The sequence below is a fragment of the Ranitomeya imitator genome, chromosome 3 (genome assembly GCF_032444005.1).
Source record: "Ranitomeya imitator isolate aRanImi1 chromosome 3, aRanImi1.pri, whole genome shotgun sequence".
In the NCBI taxonomy this organism is placed as follows: domain Eukaryota; kingdom Metazoa; phylum Chordata; class Amphibia; order Anura; family Dendrobatidae; genus Ranitomeya; species Ranitomeya imitator.
The window spans coordinates 831,416,653-831,436,546 of NC_091284.1; the positions used below are offsets into that span (position 1 = coordinate 831,416,653).

General features: G+C 47.4%; 1 protein-coding gene across 1 annotated transcript in view; it reads left to right on the forward strand.

The window, feature by feature from the left end:
* Positions 1-19,894, forward strand: part of LOC138671368 (oocyte zinc finger protein XlCOF22-like) — a 98,241-nt gene that overhangs the window by 40,810 nt on the left and 37,537 nt on the right. The window contains exons 2-6 of the mRNA XM_069759474.1: positions 5,571-5,720; positions 5,850-6,029; positions 6,112-6,235; positions 6,319-6,416; positions 6,613-6,703. Of these exons, the coding sequence (XP_069615575.1) occupies positions 5,643-5,720; positions 5,850-6,029; positions 6,112-6,235; positions 6,319-6,416; positions 6,613-6,703 (571 nt within the window). The 5' untranslated portion in view covers positions 5,571-5,642. The remainder of the gene's footprint in view (positions 1-5,570; positions 5,721-5,849; positions 6,030-6,111; positions 6,236-6,318; positions 6,417-6,612; positions 6,704-19,894) is intronic.

Below are 19,894 nucleotides of genomic sequence, written 5' to 3' on the forward strand. Positions count from 1 at the left end.
CCAATGTGTTGACATGTATGATGCTACTTAAAATAGTCAGGGCCAGTGTCCTATATTTACACCAGTAAATACTTTGCACCAAATTACTAGGTCTGAAACTCAGCAGAGGAGCCCACCCCTGTACCTAAGTATGCCACCCTTTTGTGTTTTGTTTTTGTTGTATTGCGACACATTAACATCTATTTATTTTTTGTGAGTACTAACTGTCAGACACTCATTACAATCGGCCTCCGCTGACAACACCAATGCTGCCCGTGTACCCCAGCAAGATAATTCCAAGTGTCTACAGCCTACTTTTGTTATGTTATGCCTACTAAGCCTGTCTGCGGTCCCTCCTTCCACTAGGCCTCCACTGACCAGACCACTGCTGCCCGTGTACCCCTGGAACCTATTTTAAAGTGCCTACAGCCCACTTTTGTTATGTTAGGCCTACTAAGCCTGTCTGCGGTCCCTCCTTCAACTTGTCCTCCACTGACCAGACCACTGCTGCCCGTGTACCCCTGGAACCTATTTTAAAGTGCCTACAGCCCACTTTTGTTATGTTAGGCCTACTAAGCCTGTCTGCGGTCCATTATAGAAATTGTCCTTCACTGACCAGACCACTGCTGCCCGTGTACCCCTGGAACCTATTTTAAAGTGCCTACAGCCTACTTTTGTTATGTTAGGTCTACTAAGCCTGTCTGCGGTCCCTCCTTTAACTAGTCCTCCACTGCCCAGACCACTGCTGCCCGTGTACCCCTGGAAGCTATTTTAAAGTGCCTGAAGCCCACTTTTGTTATGTTAGGTTTACTAAGCCTGTCTGCGGTCCCTCCTTCCACTAGTCCTCCACTGACCAGACCACTGCTGCCCGTGTACCCCTGGAACCTATTTTAAATTGCATAGAGCATCCTTTTTTAATTGTAGGCATACTAAGTCTGTCTGCGGTCCATAATTGAAATTGTCCTCCACTGAACAGACCAATGCTGCCTGTGTACCCCTGTATTCTTTTTTAAACTGCATTGAGCCAAATTTTGTGTTTAAGGCCTACTACCTGTGTCTGTCTGCGCCACTCAATACAGCTGTCCTCCTCTGAAAAAAGCTGAGCGTCAATAGTCTGGTTTTCAGCCTATAGGAATTTGAAAACTGCATTGGGGCTACTACTTCGGTAGGGCCTACTAACGGTGTCTGCCGCTCCAAGGTGTTCTCCAGGTTGCCTCTCCATTGCTTCAATCTTCATGCTCGTCTTAAGTAGTTGTTGAAACAACACTACATTAGGCCTACAAGTTGGGTCTGGGTCGTAGAGACGGTGTCTGCCGCTCCAAGGTGTTCTCCAGGTTGCCTCTCCATTGCTTCAATCTTCATGCTCGTCTTAAGTAGTTGTTGAAACAACACTACATTTGGCCTACAAGTTGGGTCTGGGTCGTAGAGACGGTGTCTGCCGCTCCAAGGTGTTCTCCAGGTTGCCTCTCCATTGCTTCAATCTTCATGCTCGTCTTAAGTAGTTGTTGAAACAACACTACATTTGGCCTACAAGTTGGGTCTGGGTCGTAGAGACGGTGTCTGCCGCTCCAAGGTGTTCTCCAGGTTGCCTCTCCATTGCTTCAATCTTCATGCTCGTCTTAAGTAGTTGTTGAAACAACACTACATTTGGCCTACAAGTTGGGTCTGGGTCGTAGAGACGGTGTCTGCCGCTCCAAGGTGTTCTCCAGGTTGCCTCTCCATTGCTTCAATCTTCATGCTCGTGTTAAGTAGTTGTTGAAACAACACTACATTAGGCCTACAAGTTGGGTCTGGGTCGTAGAGACGGTGTTTGCCGCTCCAAGGTGTTCTCCAGGTTGCCTCTCTATTGCTTCAATCTTCATGCTCATCTTAAGTAGTTGTTGAAACAACACTACATTAGGCCTACAAGTTGGGTCTGGGTCGTAGAGACGGTGTTTGCCGCTCCAAGGTGTTCTCCAGGTTGCCTCTCTATTGCTTCAATCTTCATGCTCATCTTAAGTAGTTGTTGAAACAACACTACATTAGGCCTACAAGTTGGGTCTGGGTCGTAGAGACGGTGTCTGCCGCTCCAAGGTGTTCTCCAGGTTGCCTCTCCATTGCTTCAATCTTCATGCTCGTCTTAAGTAGTTGTTGAAACAACACTACATTTGGCCTACAAGTTGGGTCTGGGTCGTAGAGACGGTGTCTGCCGCTCCACGGTGTTCTCCAGGTTGCCACATAATCGAAGCTGCATAGAGCCTATTTTGTTATTTTACGCCTACTAAGTCTTTCTGCGGTCCCTCCTTTCAATTGTCCTCCACTGAGCACACCAATGCAGACCGTGTACCCATGTAACCTTTTTTAAACCTGCGGCGAGCCAACTTTGTGGTGTAAGGCCTACTTGTAGTGTCTGGCTGCGCCACTCAATACAGCTGTCCTCTTTACAAAAAATGACCTACAATTATCTGGTTTTCAGCCTATCGGAATTTTAAAACTGCAGTGGGCCTACTAGTTAGGTTGGGGCCTTATATCGGTGTCTGCCGCTCCTTGCTGTTCTCCTCCAGTGAACAAAGCTGTGCCGCCTGTTTACTACTGTTGCCAATTTTGAACTGCATTTAGACTACTTACTGATTTGGGCCTACTCTCTGTGTCAGCCTCTCATTCCAGTTGTCCTCCACTGAACAAAGCAATGCCCCCTGGTTAGTCCTGTTACCAATTTTCAACTGCATTTAGCCCACTTTATTCTTTGGGCCCATATGTTAGGTCTCGAGTTCCCGCTTCTGCACAGGGGGAATCTCGAGCCATCTCCGCTGCGGTCTCCCATTCTTGTCCAGCCGCAGTGGAGTCTGCTCAGCAAGGACGACGGTCCCAGCGTCTTGCTCGGTCTCACTCTGTACAGAGAGTTACTGCTGCTTCTTCAGCCCCTGCCATTAAAGCCAGTGCTGGTCAGCGGCGAGCGGACTTCTCTGGGACTAAGTCCTTGTCTGCACACACTGAGCATGCCCAGGGCAAGATCTCCTGTTGGAGATCGAGGGTCATGTGCTCAGGCTCTGCAGCACGTTCCATTGGTCCTCTTGGCAGGTCTTGGAAGGGCACTTCCTGTGCTGCAACTATATAAACTGCGCATGACCGTACGGCCATGCGCTAGTATATTATTATGTGGTGTGTGTGTAGATGGATGGATGTCGAAGGATGAAAGCTCCTAAGTATCCCTCCCTAGAGTTGTTGTCTGCTCGCGGATGATGGTAGCTCTCTAGCGCCCGACTAACCATCTGCACGATACACACTTCACAGCGTCCTTTTGCTGTGTCCGCCAGTACGGCGCCGTGCGCTTGCCTTGCGCTTTCCATTCCCAAGTCTGGGTGGTTAGTGGCGTCCGTCAGTGCGGCATAGCATGCACTTTTGTGCTCATATTATGTTATAAGGTTTTTTATACACCTAGTTTCGGTGTTGTGCCAGCAAGGGTCTAATCGGACTTCTATCCCAGTTGGGATTTAGTTCGCTGACTACTTGCTCGCGCTCTAAGTGTGGTACCGCGGTCCTGTGACGCTAACAGGATCGCTTTCTTCACACTGGGTGAGGTTTAACCCACGTGTGTATACTTTTGGGTACCGCCATATAGTCAGCCATTTACTAGCAGCAGGTTTTACCTGCACAGTGGACCCCGGACTGCGAACGCATCCACATCATCTTTCTTGGTGCGTTCCGCCAGTCCTAACACCATATCTGTTTCCCCCTCATCCTGCCCATTGCCCAGCCAGTGATAGATGAGTCTGCTGGTACATTGACCCATAACGCAACATTCCCCGTGCACGCTACACTGCAAGATTGTGACCCGGCTGAAAGTCAGATTCCCCTTCCCGCATACCATACCACCTTACACGGGGACAAAGAGGAAGGTGCAGATGAAGGTGCAGGTTCCTTCATCAGGTGGGGGGAGGAATACTCGTTGGCGACGTCACTGGCACAGGGCCCCTCATAGTACGCAAAAGTGTCGCTGCCGGTGGGAGGCGCCCCCGCCGTGCAAACACACCGCCGTACTTTGAGGGCCCCTGTGCCAGTGCCAATGCCAACGAGTGGGCCCCCCTGCTTGCTCAGGATCACAGCACTTGCAAAGTTGAAATACCTCTCCCTGCTCCACTGCCGTGATGTGGTCCAGATTTCCTGGGCCCACTAAATACTTGAACCAGCCCTACCCCCCACAACTTTAGCCAAATGACCCCCAATTTCCAATGCCTTACTATTATTATAAGGTAAATTTAGATTGACAAGCTTCAGTAACAAGAATGTATGTTTTTTGCCATTAAAATGGGCACTGTAGGTGTTTTCCTGGCCTCCACTCACTGCCGACTATGCTCCCCCATTGACTTGTATTGGGTTTCGTGTTTCGGTCGATCCCCGACTTTTCGCGATAATCGGCCGATTCCACTCGACTCGACTTTTGAGATAGTCGGGTTTCGCGAAACCCAACTCGACTCTAAAAAAGTCAAGGTCGCTCAACCCTAGTGTCCGCCCTTTGGTTAAAGATTAAATCTATTGTGGAGGAGCTACATGGTGGGGTGATTCAATTAGATGCAATGGTGTTCCTACTGGGGGCTAGATACCCGGGCTTCTCCAACAAACTTCATAATTTAGTAAATCAGCTGTTCCTCGCCACTAAGCTACATATTGCAACGAAATGGAAAACAACTACCCTATCTCTTTTTTCAGTAATTGACAAGATGAACAGTATCATGCTTTGTGAACGAATACAAGCTACAAGAGATGACTCATGGGAGCCTTACTATCAAATATGGAGGCCGTGGATCGAAAGGAACTCTAGCAGTAATCTTGACCAACTCTTATCACTATCACTATGAGGCCAATTTAGTGTCCGATAGACTTCCTTGGACTCGCCCCTTATGCCCGACCATTGATAGTACTCTGATGCAGTAATGGATCTCTTACTCCCCCCCTTCACCTCCTCTTGCCTTTTTCAACCACCTGTCCTTGTCTGCGTGTTTAATTGTATTGTTTAATACTATCAAGGTTAATCTAGAATTTGACTGCACTTGTGTATATTCCCCTGCGTGGGATTTTGTTGTGAAACTTTCTTGGTTTTTCTTTGAAAAATAAAAACATGTTGAAACTAAAAAAATCTTTTCTAATGTGTGAATCAGAGCTGAGATCTAACGTGATAGAAGATCACAGTGCGGGGAAGACGGGAAACCTTCATATAGAGGCCGGCGGTGATGGAGTCAGTGACCGACTCTGGCCTAATCTGTTTCTAGAACCACAGTAGAAGATGAAGATGTCGTCCTCACCATGAAGTAGTTATTTCTCATGTCGCGTGTAATGAATATCTCCTGCGGTATTGCTAATGCCGATTCCAGGGTCGGTAAATGAGACGAGAATTAGCGTTATGGAAGATGAGTCTATGAGGAACGTATTCAGCTGCCGACTCCGAGGAAGTAACTGCTTGTTGTCTGTGGCCTAAATATATAGGTTTTATTAGTACATGTAAAGGAGGAAACTGTAAAATAATCTCCTCATATATTTCCCTTATTATCTTTAGTAATTGTATTATTACACAGGATTATTATGATGTTACATCGGCTCATCTTCTCATTCAGGTCTCTGCAATATCGGATCCTCTCAGTGAAGATCTTCTATAGAAGAGAATTTTCCTGATTTACCCATCCAAGATGGATATGGACAGAGTCAAGATGGCGGAGAGGATATTACACCTCACCCTAGAAATCCTCTTCCGGCTTACTGGAAAGGTGAGGGATTCTGATGACGTCACATTACATCATTCTTATCTATGGGAATAACAGATGGACAGAACTGGAGAGGTGAGGACTCTGGAAATGTCTGCAGTGAGATTTATTAATGTGTCTCTCCATTACCAGGATTACACAGTGGTGAAGAAGACGTCTAGTGATCGCTGTCAGGACCCTGTGTCTGAGGGATGGGGAAGACCCCTGAGCCCAATCACGGGGCCTCCACCTCATTCCCTGATCCATGAGGACATCAATGACCAGAAGATCCTAGAACTCGCCTACAAGATGATTGAACTGCTGACTGGAGAGGTGACACTGCTGGGAATGCTGGGACATTATACAGTAACGCTACGAAGAGATCGGGGGATGACGGTATCATTGTATGTGGCAGGTTCCTATAAGGTGTCAGGATGTCGCTGTCTATTTCTCCATGGAGGAGTGGGAGTATTTAGAAGGACACAAGGATCTGTGCAAGGACATCATGATGGAGGTTCCCCAGCCGCTCACATCTCCAGGTAATAGACAGGACTAGATACACACGGCCTATAATTATCTGTATATATAGAATGAATTCAGTCCCTGTATGTGTTTCCTCCAGATCTATCCAGTGAGAGGACAACACCAGAAAGATGCCCCAGTTCTCTTCTTCCACAGGACTGTAAACAAGAAGATCCCAATTCTCCTCAGGATCATCAGGTAGATGGAGAGAAGGTGTCAGGAGATCTCCCCTATGATGTGTAGACGCAGGTGAAGGTCTTGTGCTCGGTCTTGTTTTATCCACCAGTATTATGTTTTATACTTGTGTAATGAGAACGGTGGAGATGGCAGGATTAGAGCTGATCATAGATGTGACTTCTCCATCTGTCGGTGACTTTTACACTATTTGTTTCAGGGTGAAGATCTGACCCATATTAATACTACAGAGACGTATGTGAGGGGGGATGAGTGGTGTAAAGAGGAGATTCCCACATATGACTACCCAGGTGAGTAGTAACCACTAAATGCAGAGACGTCACAGATTCTTCTCAGTCACCGGCTGTGGCTGCTTTATCGGTGGTGTAGTCCGGCCCTATTACCATGATCACCATTTTGCCTCTAAACCACAACATTCTCCTCCACCCAAAACTGTTCAAATGACTTTGGGCATTGAAAGCCCTTTTCTATAGAACTTACAACCTGGTAGATCCACCTACCCCCTTGGTTTAGGAGACGCTGTTACCTGCCCAGATCTGTGAACTACAAAGCCAAATGACAGCGTACGTAGAATGTGCTGACAAGTTAGGAAATCACTTGAGGAAAAATATTATAATGGGCCTGTAAGAGAAAGTGGAGGGTAATGATGCTGTTGGCTTCCTAGAACCCTGCGATCTTATCGGATGAATCTCCCTTCTGTGCCGCTGAATGTGATCATATGGTCCCTACAAGACCAGGTCCAGTCTTTCTGGCAAAACTTTGCTTATGTAATCGGCAACATTAAGGCTGCCGTCACACTAGCAGTATTTGGTCAGTATTTTACATCAGTATTTGTAGCCAAAACCAGGAGTGGGTGATAAATCCTGAAGTGGTGCATATGATTCTACTATACTTTTCCTCTATTTGTTCCACTCCTGGCTTTGGCTACAAATACTGATGTAACATACTGACCAAATACTGATAGTGTGACTGCAGGCTAAATGTGCAGTGAGGCCAAGTGTGAATTTCTGTACAATAATAAGTTTCCCTTTATTTTGACTTTTCAATTTCTTTTAAAATCAAGTAACTTCAAACCGGATTGTGATAAAGTACATCAAAAACATTACACCTGTGCCATGATGTATCTCTAAGCTGTGCGTGGCTGTAATCAGGGCTGTGGAGTCGGTAAGCCAAACCTCCGACTCCTCAATTCCCACGACTCCGACTTCTTCATACATGGCTCATGTTGAAGTGATAAATTTACTGTGGTAAAATGGTAACATCAGGCTTTTAATCATTATTACGATTAGAGATAAGCCACCTCCCTAGTGTTCGGGTTCGGTTCGGTTCGTCGAACAGGCAGATGTTCTCCGAGCTGTTCGTCGAACTGTTCGACGTACACGTCGGACCCCATTGAAACCAATGGCAGGCAAACACAAACACATACTGGAGCGCCCCCAGACGCAGGGCCCCGGGGTACTCGGTACCGGGTCTCTCAGTCTCAGTTCTGGGGATGTCACGGTGGCTAGACCTGGCCTGTGGTCCTGCTAAGGGGCGTCCAATTAAAGGAAGATGGGTGGTGATGCACGGCGCGATGAATAACGAAGTCACAGGGTTGCAGTCTCTTTACCTTTTTACTGAAGGCTTCGGGATCCGCAATCCAGAGCACTGCTAACAGGGCTGGCTGAGACCGGCCGGTCCGAAGGCACATCCAGAGTTCCCTTTGCAGGTGGAAATCAGTGCCTTCCTACTTGCGCCTGTGTGTTGTAGAACCTCCCTGCTGAGCACCACTGGATAGTCCTCACAACTCTTGTCTCTGTTTCTGATGTTCTCTCTCTTCGTCCCCCAGTGTGGATAGGACGCACCCACATCATAATTGCGCTCAGCAGGCGAGAATTTTCTAGAAAAGAAGGCACAGGGTTTCATCACCGAGCCATCAGAACTTCTTTGCGACAAAACAGCCCCTGCTCCAATTTCAGAAGCATCAACATCAACCTGAAAAGGGAGCGAAACATCTGGCTGGCACAACACAGGGGCAGAAGCAAAACGTCGCTTCAACTACTGAAAAGCCTCTACAGCCGCAGAAGACCAATTGACCACATCAGCACCTTTCTTGGTCAAATCAGTCAACGGTTTCGCAATACTGGAAAAATTAGCGATGAAGCGACGATAAAAATTAGCAAAGCCCAGGAACTTCTGCACGCTCTTCACAGATGTCGGCTGAGTCCAATCGTAAATGGCCTGAACTTTAACAGGGTCCATCTCGATAGTAGAAAGGGAAAAAATGAAACCCAAAAATGAAACCTTCTGAACTCCAAAGAGACACTTTGACCCCTTCACAAACAAGGAATTCGCACGAAGGACTTGGAACACCATTCTGACCTGCTTCACATGAGACTCCCAATCATCCGAAAAGACCAAAATATCATCCAAATATACAATCATGGATCTATCCAGGTACTCTCGGAAGATGTCATGCATAAAGGACTGAAACACAGATGGAGCATTAGAAAGCCCGAATGGCATAACCAGGTACTCAAAATGGCCCTCGGGCGTATTAAATGCCGTTTTCCATTCATCACCCTGTTTAATTCGCACAAGATTATAAGCACCACGCAGATCTATCTTGGTGAACCAACTAGCCCCCTTAATCCGAGCAAATAAATCAGACAGCAGTGGCAAAGGATACTGAAATTTGACTGTGATCTTATTAAGAAGGCGGTAATCAATACAAGGTCTCAAAGAACCATCCTTCTTGGCCACAAAAAAGAACCCTGCTCCCAATGGTGACGACGACGGACGAATATGACCCTTCTCCAAGGATTCCTTTATATAACTCCGCATAGCGGCGTGCTCTGGCACAGAGAAATTAAACAGACGGCCCTTAGGAAACTTACTACCAGGAATCAAATTAATAGCACAGTCGCAATCCCTATGAGGAGGTAGGGCACCGGATTTGGGCTCTTCAAATACATCCCGGTAATCTGATAAAAACTCAGGGACTTCAGAAGGAGTGGAAGGCGAAATTGACAGCAATGGAACATCACCATGTACCCCCTGACAACCCCAGCTGGACACAGACATAGATTTCCAATCCAACACTGGATTATGGACCTGTAGCCATGGCAACCCCAAAACGACCATATCATGCAGATTATGCAACACCAAAAAGCGAATATCCTCCTGATGTGCAGGAGCCATGCACATGGTCAATTGAGTCCAGTACTGAGGCTTATTCTTGGCCAAAGGCGTAGCATCAATTCCTCTCAATGGAATAGGATACTGCAAGGGCTCCAAGAAAAACCCACAGCACCTGGCAAACTCCAAGTCCATCAAATTCAGGGCAGCGCCCGAATCCACAAATGCCATGACAGAATAGGACGACAGAGAGCAAATCAGAGTAACGGACAAAAGAAATTTCGACTGTACCGTATCAATGGTGGCGGACCTAGCGAACCGCTTAGTGCGCTTAGGACAATCGGAGATAGCATGAGTGGATTCACCACAGTAAAAACACAGCCCATTCCGACATCTGTGTTCTTGCCGTTCAGCTCTGGTCAAAGTCCTATCACACTGCATAGGCTCAGGCCTATGCTCAGAGAATACCGCCAGATGGTGCACAGCTTTGCGCTCACGCATGCGCCGATCGATCTGAATGGCCAAAGACATAGACTCATTCAGACCAGCAGGCGTGGGAAATCCCACCATGACATCCTTAAGGGCTTCAGAAAGACCCTTTCTGAAAATTGCCGCCAGGGCACATTCATTCCACTGAGTAAGCACAGACCACTTTCTAAACTTCTGACAGTACACCTCCGCTTCATCCTGACCCTGACACAAAGCCAGTCAGCTTCTCCTCTAACTTCCCCCTCCAACCCCCAGTTTTACCAGAGTGTGAGGAGTGGCCTAATACATAGAACCCTTTGCTCCCCCTGGTGGCCGGAGTGTGAAGTGTAGTGTGTGAGTGTGATACTTGGTCAGGTGAACTCTTTTAATGCAATCAGACGTAACATCACTCCCCTTAATGGCAGAGCGACATTACTGCAACGACCAGGACTCTGGGGCGCTGCACTACAAACACATGGAAAACACATAGAAAACACCTTAAAAGGTGTCCAATAGCTGATAAACTGCTCAGAAGACACAACAAACACATGGAAAAGTCACAACTACATATAGTCATGTGAAAAGAAAAGAGGTGGAGGAGTAAAAGGAGGAGGAGACACAGACATAGGCATGTCATGCCCTTCTAAAATCAAGAAAGGCTGGAGTAAAAATCTAAACTCACTCTACCAACACCCAGACGTCTTGACAAAAAAAGAAATATCTTTAGGTAGAATGGCGGCGGGTCTATTCAGAACACTTTCCTTAGAGACGTAGTGGTACCCCCGTTGGGAGTTGTGCCAAAAAATGAACCCAATACATTCAGACTAATCCACCATTTGTCATATCCAAGGGGCAGGTCAGTAAACGACAACATCGACGCGGAACCAAGTACAGTACTATGTACTGTTCTTCCTTTGACAAGGCAATCAGGCGGGTCAAGAAGTTGGTAAGGGGCACCCTAATGGCCAAAACAGACATTGAGGGGGCGTTCTGGTTACTACCTGTGCCTCCAAATAGTGTTCTCCCATTGGGCTGCTTCTGTGAAGGAGCATACTACGTAGATCGCTGTTTGCCCATGGGGTGCTCCATATCCTGCTCACTATTTGAGGCGTTTAGTTGCTTCCTCGAATGTGTTGTCATGGACGTTTGTAAGGCGGAAAATATTATCCATTACCTTGACGACTTCTTATGCCTGGGCCCAAAAGATTCGCCACAGTGTGAAAACACGCGGTAGTCCACCTGTGAGAAGGAAAGAGCTGGAGGGAGAGTGGACACCCCAGAGCCGAGGGGTTAGATTGAGAAAGAAAGAAAGCGGTGTAGCTTGCTTCAAGGGGTGGGGTACTCTGCTGAGTAGCACTAAATTCTACTAGGCCCAAAAGGATTTCCCGGGCTAGATGCCGTTACAAAATAGTAGTTAGGTAAACAGGCGGTGTAGCTTGCTTCATGGGTGGAGTACGCTGCTGAGTAGAACCAAATTCTACTAGGCCCCAAAGGATTTCCTGGGCCAGATGCTGTTAAAAATAGTACTTAGGTAAACAGGCGGTGGGTGGCTGGGCTACTCTGCTGACTAGCAGACACTGAAGCTTTGGAGCAGACCTCTGAATCCCAGGCCATAGTATGAGTAAACAACTCTGCAGACGACTCCACCCACCTGGAATTGACGATGGCAATGTCATGTAAAACTCTTCAAGGAGACTAAATCAAAGAGTCTCCATTTTTTCCAAAAATTCGGCCACAGACACCAATTAAGTGGCATCAATTTCGCCAGAGTTTTTTTAAAACGGTTGGTGAGGTGATTTTCAAAAATCATCAAGCTTTTAGTCTCCCCAAGATGACACCGGGGTAGAAAAGTCCTTGCGGATCCAGGATTTTTTCATCTTGATGAACGTTAGTCTGTCTACATTGTGTAAGATTGCTCTTACTGAGTGTATTGGGGGACACTCGCTTGGCACGGGATTCAAGCACTTAGGCACGGGTTTTCACTTAAACAGTCCATGTGGTTTATTATGGAGTCATAAGCCAGAGAAATATGTACAAGCAAACAGTCTTTACATCAATTCTTCACATTATAGTATATGGCTATTAAACGCAGTCACTAAACACGCCGAACCTCTGTATCCAGTTATCGTGGGTGACCACACGCCATACAGTTCATTAGTCTCCATGGAGCACAACAGGCATCAACATACAATATTACGGTTGCAGTCTCTAATCATGCTGGACCTTACTCTGTCCAGTTGCCATGGGTGACTGCACGGTTCCCCATACGCTGGGTTACCTTCTAGGAGCTCCTGCTCCACGTGCTGACTCCTGTCAGTACTCTCTCTCACAGGGAAGCTGCCGAACTGGGACCACCGTCCTGGACAATGCCTTGATCACCAGGCCACCTGACAGTCCAGATCCTCAGACGGGCTGTAGCTTCCCCAAACGCAGTGCCATCACAGACTCTGCACACGCGTCCTCTTTGTGTGCTATTCAGGATGTCCATCCCCATCTGGGACCATCCAACACACAGGCCCCCAGGTCCAAGGCCTCCCCATGTGCTCTCATGTGACCCACATGGTCACATTATATACTTGCAGCCACACCCCTATGTGGGAGGCGTGTGTGGCTATTTCAACCTTTACAACTACAGATATGCCTCCATGCATATCCTGAGGAGCACATGCAGTGCCCCCTAGCTGAAACAGGGGTCACTGCATCACAATTGTCACTGGACAGCCGCGTGCGCTTATCTGTCAGCACACCACCAGCAGCGCTGAACACACGTTCAGAGAGAACGCTGGCTGCGGGGCACGAGACAAGATCTCCAAGGCGTGAGTGGCGAGCTCAGGCCATTTTCCAAGATTGGAAGCCCAAAATGAGCAAGGGTCCAGTTCCACAGTCATGGCATCGATGTTAACTTGGAGATACTCTTGTACCATCCTCTCTAGGCGCTGGCTGTGCGTCAGACTTCTTGTCTCCTGTGGCCTTGCAAAGGATGGTCTAAAAAAATCTTAAAACGATTGGAAAAAATTGCTGTTACCACCAGATACGATGATACTGTTACGGTTAGAGTGATGACTCGATAGTCCCACAGTTGGCAAGTTAGAACTCAGAGATTGACTACGTGCACCACTGGTGTTTTGTGGAAAAGCAGATGTTAGATTCTGTAACAGTCTCTGCTGATACTCCTGCATGCGTGAATCCCTTTCTATGGCAGGAATTATTTTGCCAAATTTGCTTTTGTACCGGGGATCTAAGAGTGTGGCAACCCAGTAGTCGGCATTACTTCGGATTCTGACAATCCGAGGGTCATGTTGCAGGTAGTGCAGCAAGAAGGCACTCATGTGTCTTGCGCACCCAGGAGGATCAAGTCCTTGTTGTCTTGGTGGTGGCGAGGTGAGAATCATGTTTCCATCGTCTGCCCTCCCCCCTAACCTCGCACAACAGAAATTTGATCAAGGTCTCCCTCATCTGATGAGTCTTCCATGCCCAGCACCAGTTCGTCCTCCACTTCTTCCTCACCTCCTGCACCTTCCTCAACAGTTTGGCTGCTACCATGTGCCCTCGGTAATCCCTCTCCCCCAGCCTCCAATGCCAGCCGCCTTGGTGCTGCCAACCTTCTTGACCTTGGAGATATGATCCCTTCCGCATACGACTACTCCTGTTCCTCCTACTCCTCCTCCTCCTCTTGTTCCACCACCTGACTCCGAACACTGTGTAAGGTGTGCTCCAGCATGTAAATCACCGGAATAGTCATGCTGATAATGGCATCGTCAGCACTAAACATCTTCGTTACTATTTCAAAACTGTGCAGAAGGGTGCATAGGTCCCTGATCTGAGACCACTCCTGCAGCGTGATTTGCCCCACCTCTTGATCTCATTGGCCCAGGCTATACATCATAACATATTGCACCAGGGCTCGTCGGTGCTGCCACTGTTATGTTAAGGCAATTCAATACCACAATGGACATAGAAGCCAGAGCACATACAGTGACCTGACAATAACCCAAAAACATATAACGAGCTCTGAGACGTGGAAACTCTGCTGACCGCAATCCCTAATCCTCTCCAACACACACTAGAGGCAGCCGTGGATTGCGCCTAACGCTCCCTATGCAACTCGGCACAGCCTGAGAAACTAGCTAGCCTGAAGATAGAAAATAAGCCTACCTTGCCTCAGAGAAATACCCCAATGGAAAAGGCAGCCCCCCACATATAATGACTGTGAGTTAAGATGAAACGACAAACGTAGAGATGAAATAGATTTAGCAAAGTGAGGCCTGACTTTCTGAACAGAGCGAGGATAGGAAAGATAACTTTGCGGTCAACACAAAACCCTACAAACAACCACGCAAAGGGGGCAAAAAGACCCTCCGTACCGAACTAACGGCACGGAGGTACACCCTCTGCGTCCCAGAGCTTCCAGCAAGCAAGAAAAAACAAATACGCAAGCTGGACAGGAAAAAACAGCAAACAAAATAACCAAGGCGGAACTTAGCTATGCAGAGCAGCAGGCCACAGGAACGATCCAGGAGGAAGCAAGTCCTATACTAGAACATTGACTGGAGGCCAGGATCAGAGCACCAGGTGGAGTTAAATAGAGCAGCACCTAACGACTTCACCACATCACCTGAGGAAGGAAACTCAGAAGCCGCAGTACCACTCTCCTCCACCAACGGAAGCTCACAGACAGAATCAGCCGAAGTACCACTTGTGACCACAGGAGGGAGCTCTGCCACAGAATGCACAACATGCCACAGTCGCTGCAACATGTGCAGAGTTGAATTCCACCGTGTGGGCACATCACATTTCAGCCGGTGAACTGGCAGGCCCAACGACTTCTGTAGAGATGCAAGTCGTCGAGCTGCGGGATGCGAACGGCGGAAGTGAGCAAACAGCGACCGTGCCCTCTGCAGAAGCCCATCTAATACAGGATAGTGGGATAAAAATTGCTGGACAACCAGGTTCAAAACGTGAGCCATACAAAGCACGTGTGTGACATTGCCCCGGCGAAGGGCCGCACCCAGGTTTGCAGCATTGACGCACACAGCCTTCCCTGGCTGCAGGTTGAGTGGAGACAACCATTGATGGAACTCGGTCTCCAGAGCTGACCACAACTCCTCAGCTGTGTGACTCACATTTCCCAGACATTTCAATGTAAACACTGCCTGATGCCGTTGAGCCCTGGTGACAGCATAGTGAGGAGGTGTGCAAGATTCCTTCTGCGCAGTTACAACGTGTGTGGCATTACCAGACAGGCTTTGGGTGCAGGTGGAGGACCGAGAGGAGGTTGAGGAGGCAGGAGCAGTGGAGGAACTTCTAGATACAGAGGATTGACGAGCAACTCATGGGGACGGCAAGACTTGGACAGCAGCCCCTTCTCCTGATGTCGCCGTAGTTACCCAGTGCCCAGTCACCAACATGTAACGCCCCTGTCCATGTCTACTCGTCCAAGTGTCTGTGGTGAAATGCACCCTGTCACACACAGAGTTTCTCAAGGAAGTGTTGATGTTGTGTGCGACATGCTGGTGTAGCGCAGGCACAGCTTTCTTTGAGAAGTAGTGGCGACTGGGCATCTGGTACTGGGGCACTGCGACGGACATAAGGTCTCGAAAATCCTCTGTGTCGACCAGGCGGAAAGGCAGCATTTCTGTAGCCAACAGCTTGCAGATGGAGAAATTCAACCTCTTAACTTTGTCATGGCTAGGAGGAAATGGTCTTTTACTTGTCCACATCTGAGGGACTGAGGGCTGGCTGCCGTGCTTAGACGGAGTTGAGTAGGGTGTCCCCGGCAAACTGCTGGTCTGTGAGGAAGGTGCAGGCGGAGATGTTATGTTGCCTTGATCAAAATGTGGTGTCGATGTGGGAGAGCGCTCAACACCAGCAGGTGTTCCACTTGCAAATGTCCTGACGACCTGCCAATCACACTGGCTGTTGCGGGTAAAGAGGTGGAAGGTCTGCTTCCAAAACCATGTGCGACTGCTGTCCCCACAGTCACAGAGGATGAAGAGGATGCGGATGCACTTGATGGGGCAGACGGTGGTTGACCCGGCCCACTAGGCTGCATTGTAGCACAGTGAGCTTCCCACTGCAACTTATGCCTCATATCCATGTGACGGTTCATGCATGAAGTACTCAAGCTAGTCATTTTTTGGCCTCTACTGAGATTTTGTTGACAAATCTTACAGACAACATGAGTTGGGTCATCCTTTGAGATGTCAAAAAATGCCCAGGCTATGCAAGGCTTAGAGCCCGTGCGACCTGAAGAGCCACCATGACTTCTGGTCTGAGGCACAATTGGGGTTGAGGATGCAGTTGTTGCCGTGCTTCCAGTACTCTGTCTCTGTCCAGAAAGGCGCACCGTTACCTCGTCGTTAGACTCGTCACTAGCATCCTCCTCCACCTCCTCTGCTGACCTCATGGACTGGTGGACTGGGGGTTGACAGTAAGTGGGGTCTACAACCTCGTCATCATCATCCTGTGTGTTCTCACACCCGTCATCCTCAGAGCCAACTTCTTCCTGCCCCGACCAAAAAGTCAAGTTTTCGTTCCAATCAGGTATCTCAGTCACATCATCATCTTCCTCATTGTCTCCACCAATAGGAGTTACAGTTTGGGAACGAGGGTCACAAAAACACTGAACTTTAGGAAGGCAAAGTTTGACCAGCTTAGAGATGCCCTTAATCTGGTAGACTGGGACAATATCCTCAGAAATAAGAATACAGATAATAAATGGGAAATGTTTAAGAACATCCTAAATAGGCACTGTAAGCGGTTTATACCTTGTGGGAATAAAAGGACTAGAAATAGGAAAAACCCAATGTGGCTAAACAAAGAAGTAAGACAGGCAATTAACAGTAAAAAGAAAGCATTTGCACTACTAAAGCAGGATTGCACCATTGAAGCTCTAAAAAACTATAGGGAGAAAAATACTTTATCTAAAAAACTAATTAAAGCTGCCAAAAAGGAAACAGAGAAGCACATTGCTAAGGAGAGTAAAACTAATCCCAAACTGTTCTTCAACTATATCAATAGTAAAAGAATAAAAACTGAAAATGTAGGCCCCTTAAAAAATAGTGAGGAAAGAATGGTTGTAGATGACGAGGAAAAAGCTAACATATTAAACACCTTCTTCTCCACGGTATTCACGGTGGAAAATGAAATGCTAGGTGAAATCCCAAGAAACAATGAAAACCCTATATTAAGGGTCACCAATCTAACCCAAGAAGAGGTGCGGAACCGGCTAAATAAGATTAAAATAGATAAATCTCCGGGTCTGGATGGCATACACCCACGAGTACTAAGAGAACTAAGTAATGTAATAGATAAACCATTATTTCTTATTTTTAGGGACTCTATAGCGACAGGGTCTGTTCCGCAGGACTGGCGCATAGCAAATGTGGTGCCAATATTCAAAAAGGGCTCTAAAAGTGAACCTGGAAATTATAGGCCAGTAAGTCTAACCTCTATTGTTGGTAAAATATTTGAAGGGTTTCTGAGGGATGTTATTCTGGATTATCTCAATGAGAATAACTGTTTAACTCCATATCAGCATGGGTTTATGAGAAATCGTTCCTGTCAAACCAATCTAATCAGTTTTTATGAAGAGGTAAGCTATAGGCTGGACCACGGTGAGTCATTGGACGTGGTATATCTCGATTTTTCCAAAGCGTTTGATACCGTGCCGCACAAGAGGTTGGTACACAAAATGAGAATGCTTGGTCTGGGGGAAATTGTGTGTAAATGGGTTAGTAACTGGCTTAGTGATAGAAAGCAGAGGGTGGTTATAAATGGTATAGTCTCTAACTGGGTCGCTGTGACCAGTGGGGTACCGCAGGGGTCAGTATTGGGACCTGTTCTCTTCAACATATTCATTAATGATCTGGTAGAAGGTTTACACAGTAAAATATTGATATTTGCAGATGATACAAAACTATGTAAAGCAGTTAATACAAGAGAAGATAGTATTCTGCTACAGATGGATCTGGATACGTTGGAAACTTGGGCTGAAAGGTGGCAGATGAGGTTTAACAATGATAAATGTAAGGTTATACACATGGGAAGAGGGAATCAATATCACCATTACACACTGAACGGGAAACCACTGGGTAAATCTGACAGGGAGAAGGACTTGGGGATCCTAGTTAATGATAAACTTACCTGGAGCAGCCAATGCCAGGCAGCAGCTGCCAAGGCAAACAGGAACATGGGGTGCATTAAAAGAGGTCTGGATACACATGATGAGAGCATTATACTGCCTCTGTACAAATCCCTAGTTAGACCGCACATGGAGTACTGTGTCCAGTTTTGGTCACCGGTGCTCAGGAAGGATATAATGGAACTAGAGAGAGTACAAAGGAGGGCAACAAAATTAATAAAGGGGATGGGGGAACTACAATACCCAGATAGATTAGTGAAATTAGGATTATTTAGTCTAGAAAAAAGACGACTGAGGGGCTATCTAATAACCATGTATAAGTATATAAGGGGACAATACAAATATCTCGCTGAGGGTCTGTTTATACCAATGAAGGTGACGGGCACAAGGGGGCATTCTTTGCGTCTGGAGGAGAGAAGGTTTTTCCACCAACATAGAAGAGGATTCTTTACTGTTAGGGCAGTGAGAATCTGGAATTGCTTGCCTGAGGAGGTGGTGATGGCGAACTCAGTCGAGGGGTTCAAGAGAGGCCTGGATGTCTTCCTGGAGCAGAACAATATTGTATCATACAATTATTAGGTTCTGTAGAAGGACGTAGATCTGGGTATTTATTATGATGGAATATAGGCTGAACTGGATGGACAAATGTCTTTTTTCGGCCTTACTAACTATGTTGCTATGTTACTATGTTACTATCCTAGACAAGGCAGGGGATAAGAAAAAGTCCTTCCCCGTCCTCTCATACCCATCCTATAAGCAGCCCTTTCGGAGTAAAAGATTCATCCGTAGAACGCCATTAAAGGGACACTGTCACCCCCTCCAGCCGTAATAAACTAAAAGAGCCACCTTGTGCAGCAGTAATGCTGCATTCTAACAAGGTGGCTCTTTTAGTTTTTGCTTCTGTTATTCCCTCAATAAAGCGTTTTATAATTTTCCCCAAATACCTATCTTTGTACCTGGAGGCAGGTCTGAAGCCTCCTCTGTGAAGCGCCCAACTGCCATCACTCATCTCTTCTGGGGCGATGGTCGCCACCCCCTCAGCGCTTTTTTCTTCTTAAATCCGGCGCCTGCGCTGTGCGTGCCTGCCTGGGGCAGGCGCAGTGTTCATTGGCCATCATAGCTCAGATGCCGGGTTCCTGACTGCGACTGCGCGGGCAGTGTGGCCACCCTGTTACTGAATCCCCGCCCCGCACTGTGTTATGCATTATGCACAGTGCGGGGCTGGGATTCCTGGGCATGTGCACTGCGCTTGTCAGATGCTCCCCCAGGTCCCCCACCTTCCAGCGTCGGTCTGTGCAGCTGATCCATCCTCCTTCCAATCGCCGGCAAGGATACTTGTATATTCCTGCAAGGATGGATCAGCTGCACAGCGCTGAGGGGGGGCGACCAGAAGAGATGAGTGATGGCAGTTGGGCGCTTCACAGAGGAGGCTTCAGACCCGCCTCCAGGTACAAAGATAGGTATTTGGGGAAAACTATAAAACGCTTTATTGAGGGAATAACAGAAGCAAAAACTAAAAGAGCCACCTTGTTAGAATGCAGCATTACTGCTGCACAAGGTGGCTCTTTTAGTTTATAACGGCTGGAGGGGTGACAGTGTCCCTTTAAGACAGAGGGGAAGATAAAAAGAATAAGAACAAGGGGTTTATGTTCAACAAAAGCCCCACCGATACTAACCCCCCCCAATGAACTCTTGCCCCAGGTGGGACGAAGATTGTCCCTCTTCCTCTCAGCCTGGGAGAAGATAACCAGCA